Genomic DNA, 22,716 nt, shown 5'->3' with positions numbered 1-22,716 from the left:
TTGATTCTAAATAAGGAGACAACACCCAATCCGCAAACAGCTCCCTTATTATTAGAGTATACCTTATTTATATCAGTACATCTTGCTCTTAATTGCACTGTAACTCTTGACATGTATTTTTTGTATACGACTGTAAGTCGTCCTGGGTAAGGCTGTCTGCTAATAAATAAACAAACAAACAAAAACAAATAATAATAATAATAATAATAATAATAATAATAATAATAATAATAATAATAAATAATAATAATAATAATAATAATAATAATAATAATAATAATAATAATAATAATAATAATAATAGGTTGCAGTACATGTCCTAACAACTTCAGAAGTTATGCTCGTCTCTTCTCAGTAAATGGTCCAGACTCATGATTGTTTGTATAATAATTTACTTGAAAACTAAAATAAGTAAATAGCATCAATCGTTATAGTTATTGCTTAAATGCGCTGTATTTGCCAAACTGTGCAGATGTTTAGTAGCTTAAGTAGAAAATCACGTAGTCATATAGATAGCTAGACAGATAGACAGATAGATAGATAGATAGAGACGACGACTTCGTTTTGTTTGTTTTGTTTGTTTTTGTTTTTTATTTTGTTTTTAGTGAATATTTCAAAGCACTAAACCGTATCTATACCTAAGATTGCATTGTTGCTTCCCGCTTTTGAATAATGGAGTGGGACTGCACGCTGGCTCCTGGAAATGTTGTTTCGCACAGGATTAAACATGAACCGAAACACATCTTAGACACACCGGGTTTTTATTTCAGTTGCTTGAAGACTCATAACAATACGTTGCATTACCAACAACACGCATAGCAGTGTATGGAGACAGTACAGCGCGTTTCAAATACACTGCATACGACTTTAGTTCCAATCCTAAACATTTGGATTACGGTGCGGTATGTAAATATGCTTTAATAGGGAAAACTAAATTGTGTTGTTTTCACTTCTCGTTAATTGACTTAATTGTAAATCGCGACAGTATCTCAAAGCGCAGCCTATACAATAGTGGAAATTAACCTTGAACTGCTATTTTAAATCGCGACAGTATCTCCAAGCATAGTCTATACCACATTAAAGTAAGTTTTAGAAAACCGAGTGGTACAGTACAGGCGAAAATAATGATTATGTTCAATTCGATTGTATAGGTTATACCTTTAGCCTTTAAACGCACGAAACATTTTACATGTAAACACAAACTTAATGTGAAACAGAAAAACAGACATTTCTTAATTTAAAAAAAAACACAGCTGATTTAAAATAATGCAAAAGATACTTTTTTTTCTTCTTTATAACATGTCATATATCGATAGTGTAGCAGGCAGCGTACGGTATTGCTGCTACCCGTAGAACCCACACTCCAATGTGCATAAAACGAGTAAAACAAACACAGCACAATGCCACCGTGCGTGTGTGACCGCAAGACTAACATGACTGCGCAAGCAGAATGCTCACAATGCTGAATGTCCTTACCTGATCCCTCTGAATGCATGGCAAAGAAGTCCTTCTATGTGATCTGCTGCTGCTGGACTGGCTGTTCGCCATGTCTGATGAAATTACAGAGCTGGATCTTCTTCTCCTTTTAAATACAGGGATGTGCTCCTTTGCCCCCGCCAGGGAAGTACAGCCCCCTTCGTGTTGGCCCTGACTCGGCAATAGCTGGTCTGCATACCTCGCAAGAAGGAACCCCAGCACCCCGACCAAGTACGCCAGGTAGGGTCTACAACCGGCCCGGACTTTATTCAGCGAGATCAGAGAAAGGGTCCTGACCAGGCTGATAAAGAAGATGACAGAAAGCCCCTGCTTTAGTTTCACTCTCATCAGTGCCCCGGTTACCAAGCAAGCGAGCACCACCACAGTTGCAGTGAAAGAGAGTAACTGATCCTCCGAGCCGATGAGCAAGAGCTGGGCAGCCGCTTCTCCCAGGTGGCACACGGTCAGGAGGAAAAGTGCAGTTTTTAGCATGACCCCGCATCGTGTTAGGTACAAGCCGACCCAGAAGAATGCACATACCAGCGTGAAGAGGGGCGCCGCCGAGTGCCACCAAGTTACCAAGAGCTCCGCCGCGCACCCCGAGAGATAGTGATGCACCGGCGAGTCGGGCACCTTGCCCCTGTTGTTGCTGCTGTACTCGATTTCCCCGTTCACAAACTTCAAAGCCAACAGAACCGAGAGAGAGCCGACGCACACCGCGGACGAGACTTTCCAGGAACTCCAGATTCTCTTCACCATGAATGCCCCCCACATCTGGCATTCGGGGTCCCTTTGTAATGGAGGGACAGAGGTCTTTGCGTAGCCATTGCGATCGGGTCCCCCGGAGTTTTTATTCTCGTAGCTGTTGTTGGATTTCCCACTGAAATTGGCTGATTCTGCTGTCATTTCCATTTTAGTTTATTTGTTTGTTTTGTTTTGTTTTGTTTTTTTTATGGCATATACACTATGGTATCGACAAGTTATACCCTACTTGCTATACGGTAGACTACCATGTTTCTGAAAACAGTTACACTACAAAAAAAGCTTCCTACGGTTTAATCAATAGTCATGTCTCTTTCATATAATACATATTGATATTATAACAATAAACCTTTGTTTAAAATATTGCAGGTATGACCATGTTTCAAACAACATGTTCTACATTGTACAGTCACTATAGCACTGTAGTACACAGACTGACAAGCCAGGCACTGACGTTTTGCAGATCCAGGCCACTGCTATTCATCATCGCTGCTCTCTCTCTCTCTCTCTCTCTCTCTCTCTCTCTCTCTCTCTCTCTCTCTCTCTCTCTCTCTCTCTGGTCGTTTATTTTACTCGTGTTATTATTATTTTTTTTAATATATATCATTTAATTCCATTCTTCGGGTTTTCATTTTTTCTTCTTATTCGGCGAATCCTTCTTCTTGCAATAATAAGATCGCAATTCCCGACAGTTCAGTTTTGGAAACTATCTCTGGTCATATTTTAAAAAGAAATGCTTCAATGAAAGAAAGAAACAAAGAAAGAAAAAAAAAGAACCCGATGCTCCGTGTCTTTAAAAAATAATCATACACATTAGAAAATACATAAAACAACAGCCTGGTAAGTATGACGATGTGAGTTTAGCTCCAAGAAAATAGCAGGAAAAAAAACACCGATGTGGTTGGCGGTTCCGGAGCTGCAGTTGCTCGAGTATTACACAGCTTCTTCATAAATGCACTGCACGGCTACGCAATAGCAACGCAGCACACAGCGCTCAGTGACTGGAGAGCTAGCTGCCGCCGTGTCAGATGGTGTCTAATTATTCTAAACGGGGATACTTGAGATAAGTATGAATTTTAACTAGGCTCTTTAGAACTGTTTGTCCTGCCTGTGTAAGCGTTGCCTGGGCGCGTTGCTAGATATTTTATTATGATTGTATTTGTATTTAAACATAAGTTGCTGTACACAGTAAGTAACAAAAAAAAAAAAAAAACATGCTTTGCTAGTTTGAATGCTTTATAATGTTCTGTAAAAACTGTTTGTATTGGTGGTGTTATAACTCAAATATCCTACTGCATGCATGACTGCATGAAGACTATGGATGACATATATATATATATATATATATATATATATATATATATATATATATATATATATATATATATATATATATATATATATATAAACATTAAGCTATCTTTCTAACATTGCCAGATCTTTCATCACAAACAGTTCTACGCCAGATTGTCACAATCAAGAGAGCTGAAAACACTTTACAGGCAAGGGTCTCTTATCGACAGCTGCACCTGCACCTGAGCGTTTGAAAGTATCTTCACACCCCCGAGCTGTTAATAACATTCTCAGCTACGAGAGTCGGGTTCGATTTCTGTTGGTGTCTCTGGCGTTGGTGATCAAGTTTTTTTTTTTTTGCTGTAGAAAAACTCCAAACGTAGCTATCTTTTGCCATTTTAAAAGGGCTACGTCGAATTCACTCTGTTTTTAGCATATATTTTCGCTGACTGAAAAAGTGAAAGTCTCACACAAGAACAAATATAACGGTGAAGGGTCTTGGACACTATTTGAAAATTGCGGTCCACAAGAGTCCAACCAACCTGAACAACCTTAAAGCTGTTATTGCAGTGAAAGGTGGTTCTACCAAATATTAATGTGTGGGGGTTGAATACTTATGCAAGCAAGATATTTCAGTTTTTTATTTTTCTTAAAAATATTTCCCAACATAAAACCAATGTCACCTTACAATAATTGATTCTGAGTTTCAGTGTTTAAAAATAAAATATCAAACAGAACAAAACTTCAGTGTACCATTTGTAATTCAGTAATATTAGAGAATTGGTCAGGGGTCTGAATACTTTTGCAAGGCACTGTGTGTGTGTGTGTGTATATATATATATATATATATATATATATATATATATATATATATATATATATACACACACACACACACACACACACACACACACACACACACACACACACACACACACACACACACAGAACATTATTTTGATGGTAACTACCACTTCATTGGAACAACTGCATTGTTTTAAGCTATGGATGCTAGTTCTTAAAACTATAATATCTGGATCTATACATCTTAAAGAAGAAATAGCCAGGACATTTACTAAATAAAATTAGCAACATTGTCACTGTCTCCTCATTTGTTGTGCTAAGAATCTTCCTTGGTTGTGTTGTTGTTGTTTTTTTTGTTTGTTTGTTTTTCAGAATAATGTGGTCTGTTTCTTTTTTTTTTATTAGAAAATGAATTAGTACCGTCAGCCAAACAACTGTAGTGAGTTTCTAAAGGACCGCCAGTTCTGCATAAGCCAGCGACTGTCTCAGTGCTGTCGTGATTTTATTAACCCATTTTGCTGTTGTTATTTATGTGTTTATTTGTGTAAAGTGGGATGCCCAGTACATGACACTCAATTGTTCAGAGAAATGTTTCCTTTGGAGCAGATAAGTGCATCTTGGTCCTTTGATGAAAGTGGCTGTATCATCATCATCAAAGCAGTTATTTAAATATGAATGAGTCTATTCAAATCTACCATGAAACGGCTCTTCTACCGCTGAAGGAATGCAACATTAATCTTTCATTAATTGCGTGCTTCGTCTTCTTGTTTCCGTCATTAAAAACATGTTTTATTTAAAAAAAGCACACGCAAATTAACTCCCCCTTTAAATAAAACATATTGCAACAAAAATATATATTTTTCCAATTACAGTTTGAAATGCACAAGCTCCCCAGAGCGCTGTACTGTTTAAAATTACAACATGAAGCCCAGCTTTAAATTCCATTTGAAGTGTTCCTGATAAAACACTGCAGTGTTCCTGTTGCAGTTTTCCCATGGTTAGACTATGCATTTACCATAGTTTACCCCAGTTGGCCATGTTCTTTAATATGCTTTACCATACCTCTGTGCTTCACACTGCTTACCTATGCTTTACGATGCTTTCATTATGCTGTATTACACCTTGCTATGCTTTTACTATGGTGAAGTTTTCTAAGGGAGTACAGTAAGTGTTTGGGTAAATAACAAAACCACCCCCACTGCAGACCCGGTGTAAAAGGACAACTGTTCAAGGCCTTAAGGCATTTTCTTTAAGTTAAAGCAAGGCCAAACATGTTAGTTAAAGGGCTACTTAACATTTACATTTCCCTAATATTTCATGTCTTACATTTTTTAATATCATATGTGTGTTGTGTATGATTCTCTTTTGCTGTTTCTGTTAGATCATTGTCAAGGCTGAGGTGAGGAACCATGTCCATGCTGCACAGGATTCAGTACACAATTCTTCACTTGTAGGCTTCAGCGCACAGCTCATATGCTTCCCCACTTCATTGCCTTAAAAAAAGAAAAGAAAGAAGAAAGTATGAATGATCCTAAGTATAACTTAATCACTATACAGCAAGGTCCTCTGCAGGTGTCATTATAAAGCTTTTAACCTGATCTGAACAACAGGAGCCAGAATCCAGCAAGGCAGTGCAGCACACAACTCTTCCCTTTCACTCGTACTACTCGAAAACAGCCACAGACTAGAAATGACGGCATTAAAGTCTTCTATTGATTTGCCTTTGAACATTTTCACTCCTCATTGAGAAGGAAACAGCTTTATTTTAACAACCGTTGTCTTGCAAGCTCTTTCTAAACAATAAATGATACAGAGTGGGGAAACATTAAATGAGAAAGAGATCCTACATGTTTTAATTTCTGTAATGAGCTTGAAGGGCTTTCTAGTGTCTGGGCTGTCCTATACATCTACTGGATGTTGCATTGTGCTGGAGGCTGCATGTACTATGAGTGCTAGGCACCAATCACTGACAGCATTAGGGATGGCTTTGTTATCAACTAATCTCACAATTTCATTGACCTTTCACGTCCAATATATGCTAATACAGAGGAGGAGAGATTGAGCCTGCTTTACACAAGGTGGCCTTTAATTTGTTATTTACCCTTTTTTTGTAAAACATTGTTTAGAACACCACTAATTAACTCAGGGACCCTCAACATGTGTACAGCAGTGTTTAATTATTCGCTCTAATCAAGTAAACAAGCAGGTGCTCCACAAAGTCATACATACTGTAACTTGCACTGCAAAGCCTGTTTTAAAAATAATTTCCTAACACCATCCTTTGATGGTTTAATTGATTAATTTTTCAAGTCATCTGAATCTGTGGCTTCGTCACTGACAACTGTAGATACATCAAATTCACTCAAAGTTAAGACAGTGCTTCAAATTTAACACAGAGAGAAGAACAAGGGGGAAAAAATGGTCCTGGAAGTTGAGTAAAAGTAAGTTTAGAGGAAGCATTTTTTACACAGAGTTATAAATGCATGGAATAACCTACCAGATTCTGTGATTTTAAATGAGTTCTCCCCAGTAGGGGAGAATGGTGTGCTAACTAGGGACAAGCCATAGAGTGCCGAATGGCCTTTTCTTATTCTCAGACTTTTCTTATGTTTTAATACTAACATGGCTTGATTTCTGATTCAGTGTTTGGATCATGGCTGCTTGTCTAGGGTTATGAGTGATGTCAGTTCTTATAGATTTGACTGTTGGCCCCACCTCTGAAGGGGAGGGAAGCCTCAGCTCTCTGAAAGAGGAACTGAACTGACGAGGCCAGGTCAGCAGGGTGGACTGAGACAAAGCTGTGCACTGCCCACCCATCAAGGGGACTTCCTGCAAATAATGTGGAGGCTGGAGAGGTGGAGGATGAAGTTGCTATTGGGACTACATCAGGGACAGCCTTGACTTGGGCTGGGATGGCATCAGGGACAGCCTTGACTTGGGCTGGGATGGCATCAGGGACAGCCTTGACGGGCTGGGATGGCATCAGGGACAGCCTTAACTTGGGCTGGGATGGCATCAGGGACAGCCTTGACTTGGGCTGGGATGGCATCAGGGACAGCCTTGACTTGGGCTGGGATGGCATCAGGGACAGCCTTGACTTGGGCTGGGATGGCATCAGGGACAGCCTTGACTTGGGCTGGGATGGCATCAGGGACAGCCTTGACTTGGGCTGGGATGGCATCAGGGACAGCCTTGACTTGGGCTGGGATGGCATGAGGGATAGCCTTGACTTGGGCTGGGATGGCATCAGGGACAGCCTTGACTTGGGCTGGGATGGCATCAGGGACAGCCTTGACTTGGGCTGGGATGGCATCAGGGACAGCCTTGACTTGGGCTGGGATGGCATCAGGGACAGCCTTGACTTGGGCTGGGATGGCATCAGGGACAGCCTTGACTTGGGCTGGGATGGCATCAGGGACAGCCTTGACGGGCTGGGATGGCATCAGGGACAGCCTTGATTTGGGCTGGGATGGTACAGGGCCAGCCTTGACTTGGGCTGGGATGGCATCAGGGACAGCCTTGACTTGGGCTGGGATGGCATCAGGACAGTCTTGACTTGGGCTGGGATGGCATCAGGACAGTCTTGACTTGGGCTGGGATGGCATCAGGGACAGCCTTGACGGGCTGGGATGGCATCAGGGACAGCCTTGACTTGGGCTGGGATGGCATCAGGGACAGCCTTGACTTGGGCTGGGATGGCATGAGGGATAGCCTTGACTTGGGCTGGGATGGCATCAGGGACAGCCTTGACTTGAGCTGGGATGGCATCAGGGACAGCCTTAACTTGGGCTGAGATGGCATCAGGGACAGCCTTGACGGGCTGGGATGGCATCAGGGACAGCCTTGATTTGGGCTGGGATGGTATCAGGGCCAGCCTTGACTTGGGCTGGGATGGCATCAGGGACAGCCTTGACTTGGGCTGGGATGACATCAGGACAGTCCTGACTTGGGCTGGGATGGCATCAGGGACCGCCTTGACTTGGGCTGGGATGGCATCAGGGACAGCCTTGACTTGGGCTGGGATGGCATGAGGGATAGCCTTGACTTGGGCTGGGATGGCATCAGGGACAGCCTTGACTTGGGCTGGGATGGCATCAGGGACAGTCTTGACTTGATTTGGGATGGCATCAGGGACAGCCTTGACTTGGGCTGGGATGGCATCAGGGACAGCCTTGACTTGAGCTGGGATGGCATGAGGGATAGCCTTGACCTGGGCTGGGATGGCATCAGAGACAGCCTTGACTTGAGCTGGGATGGCATGAGGGATAGCCTTGACTTGGGGATTGGCTTGGTCGTGGGATTGGAATAAGGTCAAATAATAATGCACTTTAAATTAAAAAAAAAAGAACAACTGTTTTAATTCATAATGTTATTTAAGCGCTTTGTAATGGTGGTCCACTATGAAAGGCACTATATAAAATAAAGATTAATTGATTGAAAGATTGATTTACTTCGGCCACTCATTCTGTCATTGGATTTGAATGAACACAAGATAGATTCCACAATAAGATATGGTAAGAACAATTTTCACTCAGGATCATCGAATACTATTCAAGCACTAGATATCTCAACACTTGTTGTAATCTACATCTACAAACATTGTTTCAAGCATTAGGATAAACATTACACAGGACAATAAATTGTGTTCCTGACTGTTGGAGACAAGTGCAGCACAGTGGCCATATCTAATCTTTCACACATTTAAACACCCGTAATTAAGTACATAATTGAAATATTTGTGTTTGTTTAATATGTAGTTTAACCGCATAAGATACAGTATTATTTTTATTTATACAAATTATGTTTATTTATTTTACATTTCCTTTCATAAAATCAATTCAGAGATACGCATGCAGTCTGATACAATAATGCATGCAACCTGTTCAGCGCTCATGCATGCTCTGAACAAAAGGAAATGACATCAGAGGTGGACTTTTGTCCCTCCTTGCTAATCATGAGTCATTTAAGGATTCAGATCCATGCTGGGAAGTCACTTTGACAGTTTGTAAAATAGGATAAGATGATGAGCCAATCAGCAATGTTAAAACTAAGCAGTAATACAACATTTAAGGCTGGCCTTTCCTAATTCTGTGTATACTGAAAAATAGATAAATACATACATTTATATATGAAGAAAAAAGTAATTACATACATTTATAAATGAAGAAAAAAGTAATTAATTAATTTTAATAATTAGATTGACACCTTAAGTAGCTAGAGCTAGAGCTCCTCCCTGGTTCTGCCTCGCCAAAATATCTGTCAATCTCTGTGTTTAAACCCCAAGTCATGCCCTTATTCTCTGTCTTCTGTTTTTCATTTTGTCCCTCCTCACCTCCTCCTCTATGCTGCTCCACCTCCGCAGCGGTCTCCCTCTGGGGGCACTTTCTATCCTCAGAGGCCCAGCCGCTGCCCCCCCCCCCCTTTCCTCTTCTCACACCCCCCAGTGCTCTCTCTGGTGCTTTCTGGAATTGCTGCTTGGCTTCCAGCAAAGCTGACTTTATCTCCTCTCACCTTTCTCTTGACTGCCTAGCTCTCACTGAAATCTGGATCTCCCCTGATAACTATCACTCCAGCCGCCCTTTTCTCTTTCTGTCCTGTCCCACTCTCCTCACCCCTCTGGACACGGTGGGGTACCAGATCTTCTGCTCTGTCCCTCCCTGCTCTTTTCTGTCCCCCCCGCTTCTCCCCTCTCTCTGTTAGCACCTTTGAGTTTCATGGTGTTGAAATCACCTCCCCTTGTCGCCTCCTCCTCATTGTACTCTATCTCCCTCCTGGACCTCTTACTTACTTTTTTGATGTGCTTGACTTCCTCCTCTAATCACTCCCCTCTCCCGCCACCCATTGTTCTATTAGGTGACTTCAACATCCACTTTAACATCTACTTCTCCAACCCTAACAACTCTGCTGGTCTTCTTCCCCTTCTTTACTCCTTCGCCTTCTGTATCTCCGAACCACCCCCCCCCCCCCCCCCCCCCATACTGTTGGTCATCAACTACACCTCATCTTCACCATGGACTGCTCCCCCTTCTCCCAGACTCGGCTACCTTCACCCTCTTCTCCTCCCTCAACTCCTGTCTCGACTCCCTTTGCCCTCTCAACCCTCGACCTGCCCGCCCTTCCCCACCCCAGCCCTGGCTCTCCTGATGACTGGTGACTTTGCCTCCTTCTTCTCCAAAATCACAGGCATCCATGCACTCTTCACAGCTTCTAATCTACCCTCCTCCTCCTCCTCCTTCTCCTCTCGCTCTGATCATTGGTCCCTGCTCCAGAGCCATAAACCCACCATGTGCTTTCTGGCTGTTTCCCTTCTGCCTTCATACAGGCCTGCATCACCCCATCTTAAAAAAACTCTCCCTCATCCCTCCAGAACTTCCATCCTGCCTTCCTTCTCCCTTTCCTCTCTAAAATCTTCAAGCTAGCAGTACATCGTCAGCTCACTGCTTTCATGAAAAAACATTCTCTGCTTGACCCCCTCCAGTCATGTTTTCACCTGGCACATTCCATTGAAACTGCTCTTCTCTCCATCACCAACTCGCTACTCTGCTTGTGCAGCCTTCCTCTTCAATCCATCACCATCTCTCCCTCCTCATCCACCAAGAACCTTGGTGTCACCCATGACCCCTCCCTCTCCTACTCTCACCTCCTACCCATCTCTACTCTGGCATGCTCTGGTAGCTTCTTCCTCAGCAACATATGCAGAATTCGCCCCCTCACCAACTACTCCACCCAGCTCCTAGTTCAGGACCTGGTACTGTCCCGCCTTGACTACTGCAACCCCCTCCTGGCCAGCCTCCCTGCCTCTGCTATCTGTCCGCTCTAGCTCATTCAAAACTTTGCTGCTCGTCTTGTCTTCTCCTTTCTGTGTTCCTCCCACACTACTCCACTGCTCCATCTCCCTCCACTGGCTCCCTATCACTGCTCGCATTCAATTCAAAACTTTTGTACGCTGCCTTGACCCTTCTGCTCCCTCCTATAGTCAGACTATTATTTCTCCCTCTCGCCCCCTCCGCTCCTCCACCACTGGCAGATTAGCTGTACTCCCTCCCCGCTCCCCCACTTCTAGAGCCCACTCCTTCTCTACGCTTGCCCCTCAGTGGTGGAAAAACCTACCCAGTATATAAGGACTGCTCAATCCCTGACCACCTTCCAGCGCCTCCTCAAGACACACCTGTTCAGACAGCATCTGTAAACCTCACAGCTCTCGACTATAATAGACTATACGGCACCTAATTGTACCAGTACTTCATCAGCTTGTTCTTGCACTGAACCGCCTCGTATTCTACTACTGCTCTTAAACTATAACTACACTACTAGTCAAAAGTTTTAGAACACCCCCATTTTTCCAGTTTTTATTGAAATTTAAGCAGTTCAAGTCCAGTGAATAACCTGAAATGGTACAAAGGTAAGCAGTAAACTGCCAGAGGTTAAAAAAAAGTTTAGGTTACCAAAAACTAAAAAAAATGTACATTTCAGAATTATAAAAAAAAGGCCTTTTTCAGGGAACAAGTAACGGGTTAACAACTTACAGCTGTTCTGCAGCAATGGCATTAAATTAAGCCTTGAAAGTTGATGCTAACAATTCCTACAGGTGTCCCAACTTTTGTTGATTACTTCCAAACCCTCTGTCTGTAAAAAATCAGTGTTGGAACAGACTGTGTTACTACACCCTCTTAAGCATTATTTGGACAGTATTATACTGCAGGAAGTAGTATATTGGTATCATAATGATGAGAAAAAGGCAATTAACAAAGGGAGACAGACAGACCATTATAACCATTAAAAGTGTAGGTCTTTCCTTTAGAGAAATTGTAAAGAAAGCCAAGGTGTCAGTGAGCACAGTTTCCTACACCATCAAAAGGTACTTGGAAACTGGAGGAAACTCTGACAGGAAGAGGTCTGGCAGACCCAAAGCTACAACAGAATCAGAAGACAAGTTTCTGAGAGTCAACAGCTTGTGTGATAGACGGCTCACAGGACAACAGCTTCAAGCACAGCTTAACACTGGTCGAAGTAAGCAAGTCTCAGTTTCAACTGTGAATAGAAGACTTCAGGTTTGACAGGCCGAGTGGCGGTAAGAAAGCCATTGCTATGATGGCAAAATAAGAAAAAGAGGCTTGCCTGGGCCATGAAACACCGCCAGTGGACTACTGAAGACTGGAAGAAGGTCTTATGGATCGATGAATCAAAATTTGAAATCTTCAGTTCATTACGCAGGGTTTTTGTATGCTATCAAGTAGGTTGATAGCATACAAAAACATTTAAAACATTTAAAATACAGCTTCCTCGCTGTGTGATACCAACTGTCAAACATGGAGGAGGAAGTGTGGTGGTCTGGGGCTCTTTTGCTGGATCCAGAGTCGGCAACTTGTGCAGAGTGAGTGGCACCCTGAACCAAAGCGGCTACCACAGCATTTTCCAGTGCCATGCAATACCCTCTGGTATACGTCTAGTTGTTCATGGGTTCACCCTACAGCAAAATAATGACCCAAAACATACCTCCAGGCTATGTCAGAAATACCTTGGAAGAAAAGAACAAGACGTTAGGCTTCAAATCATGGAATGGCCAGCATAGTCTCCAGACTTGAACCCCATCGAGCTGGTTTGGGATGAACTGGACAGAACTTTTGTGGGAACTTCTGAAACACTGTTGGGAAGAACTTTCCAAACAATATTTGATTTCCATTGTAGAAAGAATGCCACGAGTGTGTTCAGCTGTTATATCTGCAAAAGGTGGCTACTTTGAAAGAGTCAAAAATGTAGATTAAATTTTGTTAAACAAAATAATTCCATGATTTCTTTTTTATCTCCAATTGTTTATTTGTTCTATGCTTTAATTTCAGAGTACACTGAGACATTAAACTGCGTAAATTTCAATAAAAACTGAAAAAATTGAGGTGTTCTAAAACTTTTGACCGATAGTGTATTTTCTGTAGCTTGTACTCTTAAAGGTATCTGCATTCACATTTTTTGTAATTGTTCTTATTTGAAATCGTTCTTATCCATTTATCATACTACTACGTGCTCTTAAGGGAATTTACAACTGCTCTTATCTGTAATGTGATATTTTGTAATGTGATATTTTGTAATGTGATACTTTGTAATGTGATGCTTTGTATTATGATATTTTGTAATGTGATAGTTTGTAATGTGATACTTTGTAATGTGATGCTTTGTATTATGATATTTTGTAATGTGATACTTTGTAATGTGATGCTTTGTATTATGATATTTTGTAATGTGATAGTTTGTAATGTGATACTTTGTAATGTGATGCTTTGTATTATGATATTTTGTAATGTGATAGTTTGTAATGTGATACTTTGTAATGTGATGCTTTGTATTATGATATTTTGTAATGTGATAGTTTGTAATGTGATACTTTGTAATGTGATACTTTGTAATGTGATAGTTTGTAATGTGATATTTTGTAATGTGATATTTTGCAAGTTGATCATTTTATTGAGGCTATAATCCTTGCTAGTTTATGGATAGATTATGGAACTCTATTCCACTACAAATCAGGGACTCAGCTTCTCTGAGTGTTTTTAAAGTTAATTTAAATACTCATTGTTTTACAGAGGCGTTTTTACAATTTTGATGATTTTTATGTTTTATCTTCTTGTGTTTCTTTTATGCATAATCTGTTTATTGTAGTACTATTAATTGTGATGCGCTCTGAGGTGACTGCTTTTAAGGGCGTTATATAAAATGAAGTTTATTATTATTATTATTATTATTATTATTATTATTATTATTATTATTATTATTATTATTATTATTATATAATGTTGTATTTAATTGATTGATTTCAGTGTTTAAAAAACTGCCTGTGGATTTAAAAAACAATAGACATAGCTTCAATCATCATACTGTACTCTTGGTAATGCCTTTGATTCCGGCAATCCACACTTCTGTGCAGCTGCAGAAAGTAAATATAAAAGCTCCCACTGTCTCTTGTACTTTCTTTACAGTTTGTGCTTCACTTCAGTTTCAGGGGAAAATGTGTGTTCAAAACTTGACTCAGGGAGAGTCTGACAAGTTTAACATGCTTATCAAAATGAAGACTCCAGTTACACAATGACTCTGTGTGTGTGTGTTCATGGCTATTCTCTTGGATTGCACTTCCAACAGTAGAGAGAGAACGATAACCAGGACTAAATTGTGCTGTACTCTGACAGCAAGTTAAAAACAATAAAAAAAACACTTCACAAAAAAGGTCAGTGACAGGGGGGAAATAACCAACGCAGCTGTGATGAGGTTGTTGAATATATATATATATATATATATATATATATATATATATATATATATAGAGAGAGAGAGAGAGAGAGAGAGAGAGAGAGAGAGAGAGAGAGAGAGAGAGAGAGAGAGAGAGAGAGAGAGAGAGAGAGTTTTAATTATTGTTATCCGTTTAAATGAAGTGCTGAATTGTATACATTAGAAAAGGCAAACCTGAGTTAATTTTTCAAAGCAGAGAGAGAGAAGGACTGGAGGGGGACGCACTCGAAAGCAACACATCCATTGGGGAAGGTAGGTAGGATAGGAAGCACAGGGAAAGAAAGAAACAGTGTTACATTCCTGGAATAGTTTACCAGGGGAGATTGTAACAGGGGCATTTTCTTCTTCTTCCCAGTGTTTCTCATGCTTCACAATCACTTTGCTTCACAAACTGCCTCATGGAAAGGGCCACAGTGGTCTTTAAGGACCATGTAGTGTTTGAATTATAGTGGTGTTTGAACTATAGTGTTTAAACTATACTGTGAACTATAGTGGTGTTTAAACTATAGTGATGTTTGAACTATAATGGCGTTTAAACTATAATGTTTAAAAACTATACTGTTTGAATTATAGTGTTTGAACTATGGTGTCTTTGATCTATAGTGTTTAAACTATATTGTTTGAACTATAGTGGTGTTTAAACTATAGAGTTTAAACTATAGTGTTTGAACTACAGTGGTGTTTAAACTACACTGCTTGAATTATGTGGTGTTTAAACTATACTATTTAAACTCTAGTGTTTGAACTATAGTGTTTAAACTATACTGTTTGAACTATAGTGGTTTTTAAACTATACTGTTTAAACTATACTGTTTGAACAATAGTAGTGTTTGAAGTATAGTAGTGTTTAAGGATCACCTTACATGTCACCTAACATGGCCTGAGACCTATGATTCCTCATGCTTGGCCTCACGCTGTGTGAATATTTGAAAGGAGTTATGCCCAGATTCATGTTCTTTAGGCTTCTGTATCCGTTTCTATTAATTTAATAGAGTGCTAACTAATGCTTTAAAATCCAGTTTTTCTCTTCACTTACTGTCACTGTGCCCTTGTTTATTGCGATGGGAATCTTTATGTTCTTCCCCTGAATATTTTTTTAATTCTGAATATTTCAAATACAGAGCTTTAGATGGGCATCCTGGTACCTGAACTGTTGGTCACATGGTCCGATTGCAGCAAGACCATTGGAGGTAAAAAAAAACAAAAAAACAAAAAACTGTATTTAAAATATCTGCATTAAGTAAAACAAGTGTAACTGGCAGTGTTGTGAAAAAAGAGCTTGGCTCGTTTGCATAGTGGCTAAGACACTCGTTTGCATAGTGGTTAAGACACTCGTTTGCATAGTGGTTAAGAAACTTGTTTGCATAGTGGCTAAGACACTCGTTTGCATAGTGGCTAAGACACTCATTTGCATAGTGGTTAAGACACTCGTTTGCATAGTGGTTAAGACACTTGTTTGCATAGTGGTTAAGACACTCGTTTGCATAGTGGTTAAGACACTTGTTTACATAGTGGCTAAGACACTCGTTTGCATAGTGGCTAAGACACTCGTTTGCGGTGTGCAGGGTCTCAGGTTCACACCCAGCCTCCTCACTGTTATAGGTTGGCTGCAGTCGATCATTGAGGTTAGAGGGGAGAAAAGTGTATTGGTAGTGCTGTGGGATACACTGCCATTACTGATTCTGTTCCCTGTCGGTGTGTGGAATGGGGTTTAAATCTCTGTAATTACCATTGTAGATGAGCCTGGCTCTTTTGCATTGTGTTTAATGTGCTCACTTGAGCTGTGCAGGGTTATCACTCCTTTAATATACCATCATCAATTCCAGAATATTTCTCATATACTGTGTACTTTATTAATAGAAGACCAGAAGATGCATTCCAAATATATCGGAATTATAATCAAAGATATCTGTGTTTTATTTAATGTACTTTTCATATTGGGAGAATGAAAGAAGGTGTGAACCATTACATTGATCTTAGTGGGGAATAATTTTGTTTGTTATATATACACACCGTACATACACACAGTTCTGTCTAGAAAACATCAAAAGATACATTTAAGTTTCTAATTATGTTAAGAATGAATACATTTTTTTTCTCCTTAACCTTACCAAATAATACATAATAAAACTCTATAGAATATGTGAACACTCCAGGCAGTGCACATAATTGGCCTCTGTTTATTTGAGGACTGCCAGTAATAACATTAAACGTCCACCTCATACAAGACCAGAATCTCACACAAGGTCTGCTTTCAGATGCCACTTTGTGGATGGGAACAAAGCCAGGAAAACTGACTGCTTACTTTCAATCTCTGCACGTCAGTTTGCACGTTTTTATAAACACGAGGAATGCTGTTAAAAGTGCAACACTTATATGTCTCCTGTTTGTAATTCCAGTCCAGGGTGACGCTGCTTTTCAAGGCACAGAATCTTCTGCTGAAACTTGTGAGATTAATCAAAAGGAAAAAAGTGTATAATCAAAGCAGCATCACACCACACATCATTGAGGTATGAAATATATTGGAAAGGACTCCCAGCGCTGTGTCAAACACACCCGCTAGCTTCTGTACATTATGCACAAAGGATTTCAATTAATTGAATTTGGCTATATCTGTCTATACTTTGGGAAACACTTGTCTGATTCTGATAGAACTGTACTTCGGGCATTTTTTATGAGGTGGCATTTTTTACTGTGGATGCAGGTTAGCAGGGGTGCACAGTCCTGACCCTCATTTTTCATACTCTAGATGCAGGTTAGGAGAGGTGCACAGTCCCTCTCTGGATGCATGTTAGGAGGGGTGCACAGTCCCTCTCTGGATGCATGTTAGGAGGGGTGCATAGTCCCTCTCTGGATGCAGGTTAGGAGGGGTGCACAGTCCCTCTCTGGATGCAGGTTAAGAGGGGTGCACAGTCCCTCTCTGGATGCAGGTTAGGAGGGGTGCACTGTCCCTCTCTGGATGCAGGTTAGGAGGGGTGCACTGTCCCTCTCTAGATGCATGTTAGGAGGGGTGCACAGTCCCTCTCTGGACGCATGTTAGGAGGGGTGCATAGTCCCTCTCTGGATGCAGGTTAGGAGGGGTGCACAGTCCCTCTCTTGATGCAGGTTAAGAGGGGTGCACAGTCCCTCTCTGGATGCAGGTTAGGAGGGGTGCACTGTCTCTCTCTGGATGCAGGTTAAGAGGGGTGCACAGTCCCTCTCTGGATGCAGGTTAGGAGGGGTGCACTGTCCCTCTCTGGATGCAGGTTAGGAGGGGTGCACAGTCCCTCTCTGGATGCAGGTTAGGAGGGGTGCACTGTCCCTCTCTGGGTGTAGGTTGGGAGGGGTGTACATTCCCTCTCTGGGTGCAGGTTAGGAGGGGTGCACAGTCCCTCTATGGACACAGGTTAGGAGGGGTGCACTGTCCCTCTCTGGACGCAGGTTAGGAGGGGTGCACAGTCCCTCTCTGGATGCATGTTAGGAGGGGTGCACTGTCCCTCTCTGGATGCAGGTTAGGAAGGGTGCACAGTCCCTCTCTGGACACAGGTTAGGAGGGGTGCACTGTCCCTCTCTGGATGCAGGTTAGGAAGGGTGCACAGTCCCTCTCTGGACACAGGTTAGGAGGGGTGCACTGTCCCTCTCTGGATGCAGGTTAGGAAGGGTGCACAGTCCCTCTCTGGACACAGGTTAGGAGGGGTGTACTGTCCCTCTCTGGACACAGGTTAGGAGGGGTGCACTGTCCCTCTCTGGATGCAGGTTAGGAAGGGGTGCACAGTCCCTCTCTGGACACAGGTTAGGAGGGGTGCACTGTCCCTCTCTGGATGCAGGTTAGGAAGGGTGCACAGTCCCTCTCTGGACACAGGTTAGGAGGGGTGCACTGTCCCTCTCTGGACACAGGTTAGGAGGGGTGCACTGTCCCTCTCTGGATGCAGGTTAGGAAGGGTGCACAGTCCCTCTCTGGATGCAGGTTAGGAAGGGTGCACAGTCCCTCTCTGGACACAGGTTAGGAGGGGTGCACTGTCCCTCTCTGGACACAGGTTAGGAGGGGTGCACTGTCCCTCTCTGGATGCAGGTTAGGAAGGGTGCACAGTCCCTCTTTGGACATAGGTTAGGAGGGGTGCACTGTCCCTCTCTGGATGCAGGTTAGGAAGGGTGTACAGTCCCTCTCTGGACACAGGTTAGGAGGGGTGCACAGTCCCTCTCTGGACACAGGTTAGGAGGGGTGCACTGTCCCTCTCTGGACACAGGTTAGGAGGGGTGCACTGTCCCTCTCTGGATGCAGGTTAGGAAGGGTGCACAGTCCTGAACCTCAAGGTCTGGATCCCTCCTGCTCTTTGTTCAACCAGCACCCTAAATTACTGAACTGAACTAAATGAACATTCTTTGAGGTCTTAATCAGTTCATTATTTAATGATACCTAGAAAACCTGGAGGAGCAGATTAGTGCATCGCTGTCATGGTGATCACCCTTTTTTCATGGTACTGGTATGTGTAATGTAGGGCATCTTTGAGTTACAAAACTGGAATCAGTCAGCTAAAAACTATAGTATATATTGTAAATAATAAATTGATGTATTGCATATTCCATTCCTGTACAATGAATCATTCTTTCTTTACATTCTAAATTAATTTGTTTCAGCAAATACAGGCAACAGGGAATTTGTTACCTGCAGAAGGAAACTGCGAGGTGATGCTGGTGCTTTATTATTATTATTATTATTATTATTATTATTATTATTATTATTATTATTATTATGGAAATAAAATCTGAGATATAACATTATCCTTCAGCATGCAGTGAATAAATAAAATAAATTATCATATTATATAATATGAATTAATACAATGTGCTGATGCAAGGAAATTGAGGTAGTGTATCAGAAAGGTTGTTCTTGAAAGTTAACAACAACAACAAACAAAAAGCTCTCTTGTGTTGAGTGCAGCACACTGCGTCAGTGTTGTAAATACGAATGGCTGGGTGGTGATGCACAGTAGTGTGGGTTTGCTACATGATAAAGGTGCTCTGCAGAGGTTATTGAGAAAATATACTTAAAGGAACTCGTCATCAAACACTGTCACCCCATCTCCTAATAAAGCAGATGTAACACATGCAGCTACCAGTTAGCTACCAACAAGGGTTTATCCTCCTTCACAGAGCTTTATTTTTACTAGGTTGATGTCATTGTAAATAAAGGCAGCAAAAACAACCCAGTCCAACTTCAGACTCAGTGTGAGGGGGTAACAGTGGTTAATCATCATTACAAAAACAAAACAGAATGCTTATTAATCCTTTACAGCTCAGAATGCAAACCCGTCCTCTTGTACAGTGCAATAGCAATGCTAACAATGCTACTTCTTAACACTCTACCCCATTCATACTCAACAATAAAACACTGCCCCCACACATACTCCACAATCTAACACTCTGCTCCATGCATACTCCACAATCTAACACTGCCCCCATGCATACTCCACAATCTAACACTGCCCCCATGCATACTCCACAATCTAACACTGCCCCCATGCATACTCCACAATCTAACACTCTGCCCTCACGCATACTCCACAATGTAACACTCTGCCCCATGCATACTCCACAATCTAACACTGCCCCCATGCATACTCCACAATCTAACACTGCCCCATGCATACTCCACAATCTAACACTCTGCCCCATGCATACTCCACAATCTAACACTGCCCCCATGCATACTCCACAATCTAACACTCTGCCCTCACGCATACTCCACAATCTAACACTCTGCCCCACGCATACTCCACAATCTAACACTCTGCCCCATGCATACTCCACAATCTAACACTGCCCCATGCATACTCCACAATCTAACACTCTGCCCCATGCATACTCCACAATCTAACACTCTGCCCCATGCATACTCCACAATCTAACACTCTGCCCCATGCATACTCCACAATCTAACACTCTGCCCTCACGCATACTCCACAATCTAACACTCTGCCCTCACGCATACTCCACAATCTAACACTGCCCCATGCATACTCCACAATCTAACACTCTGCCCCATGCATAGTCCACAATCTAACACTGCCCCATGCATACTCCACAATCTAACACTCTGCCCCCATGCATACTCCACAATCTAACACTCTGCCCCCACGCATACTCCACAATCTAACACTCTGCCCCATGCATACTCCACAATCTAACACTGCCCCATGCATACTCCACAATCTAACACTCTGCCCCATGCATACTCCACAATCTAACACTGCCCCATGCATAGTCCACAATCTAACACTCTGCCCCATGCATACTCCACAATCTAACACTGCCCCATGCATACTCCACAATCTAACACTGCCCCCATGCATGCTCCACAATCTTTCAAAAGTCTTGCAATAAATTAATTTGCGGTACTTTAAAAAAATAACTTTTTAAAACCCAATGGTGTATTGCCATTGTTTTCCCTTATGTAAAAAAACATATATTTTTAATATATGGTAGAAAAGTATGATCTTTATATTTTTCATATATAGAAATTGGCCCCTTTTTATATATTTAAAATACATGGGATATATTTAAAATATATTTTAGTCTGTAATCCATATATTTATTTAATATGTTGAAAATATATGGTGCACCATTAGTCTGTAATCCATTTAAAATAAATATATGGATTACAGTCTAAAATATATTTTAAATATATCCCATATATTTTAAATATATAAAAAGGGGCCAATTTCTATATATAAAAATATAAGGATCATACTTTTCTACCATATATTAAATATATACGTTTTTTCCAAATTGTGCAGGGCAAATCAACCTTTGCCAGGCAGTAATAACGTAGAGGATTCTGGCCCTGAAAACAGCTACTTATAATTGTTGTTATTTTCCCAATGACTATGAATGAGAGACTGCATTCAAACAAGTCACTGAAAATGCAGCTGTGAAAAATGGAATCCATATGACTACCTTGAAATCTGACAGGTGCATTGTAAGGGTTAAAGCTGCTGTGCAGTGCTCTGTCCTTGCTGATTGAGTGGTACGGGGCACAATGAGCACAGCAGCACTCATTAAAGCTCTGTAATGAAATCTCATTACATTGTCTGCCAGGAACTTTGACATGGTTTCCGTAACGACACTCGTTTGTTGTATTTATTGGGATGTAACAAAAACGAATGCTTTAGTCATGTGTCACCAAGGGTGCATCTGGGGCTGCAAACCCAATCATAGAGCTTTAATTGCATGAGTTATTGAACTGCTGTTCTTATGAATTAAATACAGTTCAATATCCAGAAACTGTTCCAGACTGTTGTGGGCGGAATTTAAAAGTAAGTCTAGGTAGGTTTCATGAATATAAAACTGTACTTTAGACATGAAAACAAACTTTGAAAAAAACAATTCAATCTTTAATAAATGATAAGCTTGTGTATGGGGTACCACGTGACCAGTGGAAATGAGGCACCGCGTGACCAGCGGAAATGAGGCACCGCGTGACCAGTGGAAATGAGGCACCGCGTGACCAGTGGAAATGAGGCACCGCGTGACCAGTGGAAATGAGGCACTGCGTGACCAGTGGAAATGAAGCACCGCGTGACCAGCGGAAATGAGGCACCGCGTGACCAGTGGAAATGAGGCACCGCGTGATGAGGCACCGTGTGACCAGTGGAAATGAGGCACCGGGTGACTAGTGGAAATAAGTAAAGGAACCGAACAGGATAGCAGGATCAACCAACGATCATTTGGATGCGGTTTTACAATGTTTAGTAAGGAATTTGTGAAAGGAGGGGGGAGAGGGCAGAATGTTTCAGTACACCATTAGGTTGGGTCAGATGTCCAGGGGCAGTGGGGGGATGGTAGAAGAAGGGCAATGCCTGCTTGCTTGCTAGATAGTAAATTCCAGGCTGAAGAGAACATAACAACTGCAATGGAGGGGGCAAACATGCCCCACATCTATCCTCTATTGGTTGAGTATATGAGTTTAGGGGGTAGGGATGGATGAATTGTCTGCTGCGTGCCAAATCCTGATAGGAGCAGGGGATTTTATGTAGAAACTATATAACCCATGTATGTGCTTTACCCCGGCAGAATACACTAGTTACTGATGAAGTGACTGTTATTCTCCGGAGCGCTCTGTAT

At 41.7% G+C, this 22,716-nt stretch overlaps 1 protein-coding gene across 1 annotated transcript in view; it reads right to left on the bottom strand.

Annotated features, from left to right (window-relative positions):
- The window catches only part of LOC121317997 (cGMP-inhibited 3',5'-cyclic phosphodiesterase A-like), a 136,683-nt gene extending 133,917 nt beyond the window's left edge, over nt 1-2,766 (bottom strand). Inside the window, exon 1 of the mRNA XM_041254146.1 lies at nt 1,477-2,766. Within this exon, the coding sequence (XP_041110080.1) occupies nt 1,477-2,388 (912 nt within the window). The 5' untranslated portion in view covers nt 2,389-2,766. The remainder of the gene's footprint in view (nt 1-1,476) is intronic.
- Nucleotides 2,767-22,716: the final 19,950 nt, after the last annotated feature.

Source organism: Polyodon spathula, chromosome 7, assembly GCF_017654505.1.
Source record: "Polyodon spathula isolate WHYD16114869_AA chromosome 7, ASM1765450v1, whole genome shotgun sequence".
In the NCBI taxonomy this organism is placed as follows: domain Eukaryota; kingdom Metazoa; phylum Chordata; class Actinopteri; order Acipenseriformes; family Polyodontidae; genus Polyodon; species Polyodon spathula.
The sequence above is the reverse complement of the archived record's forward strand: the minus strand, read 5'-3'. Positions and strand labels throughout refer to the sequence as shown.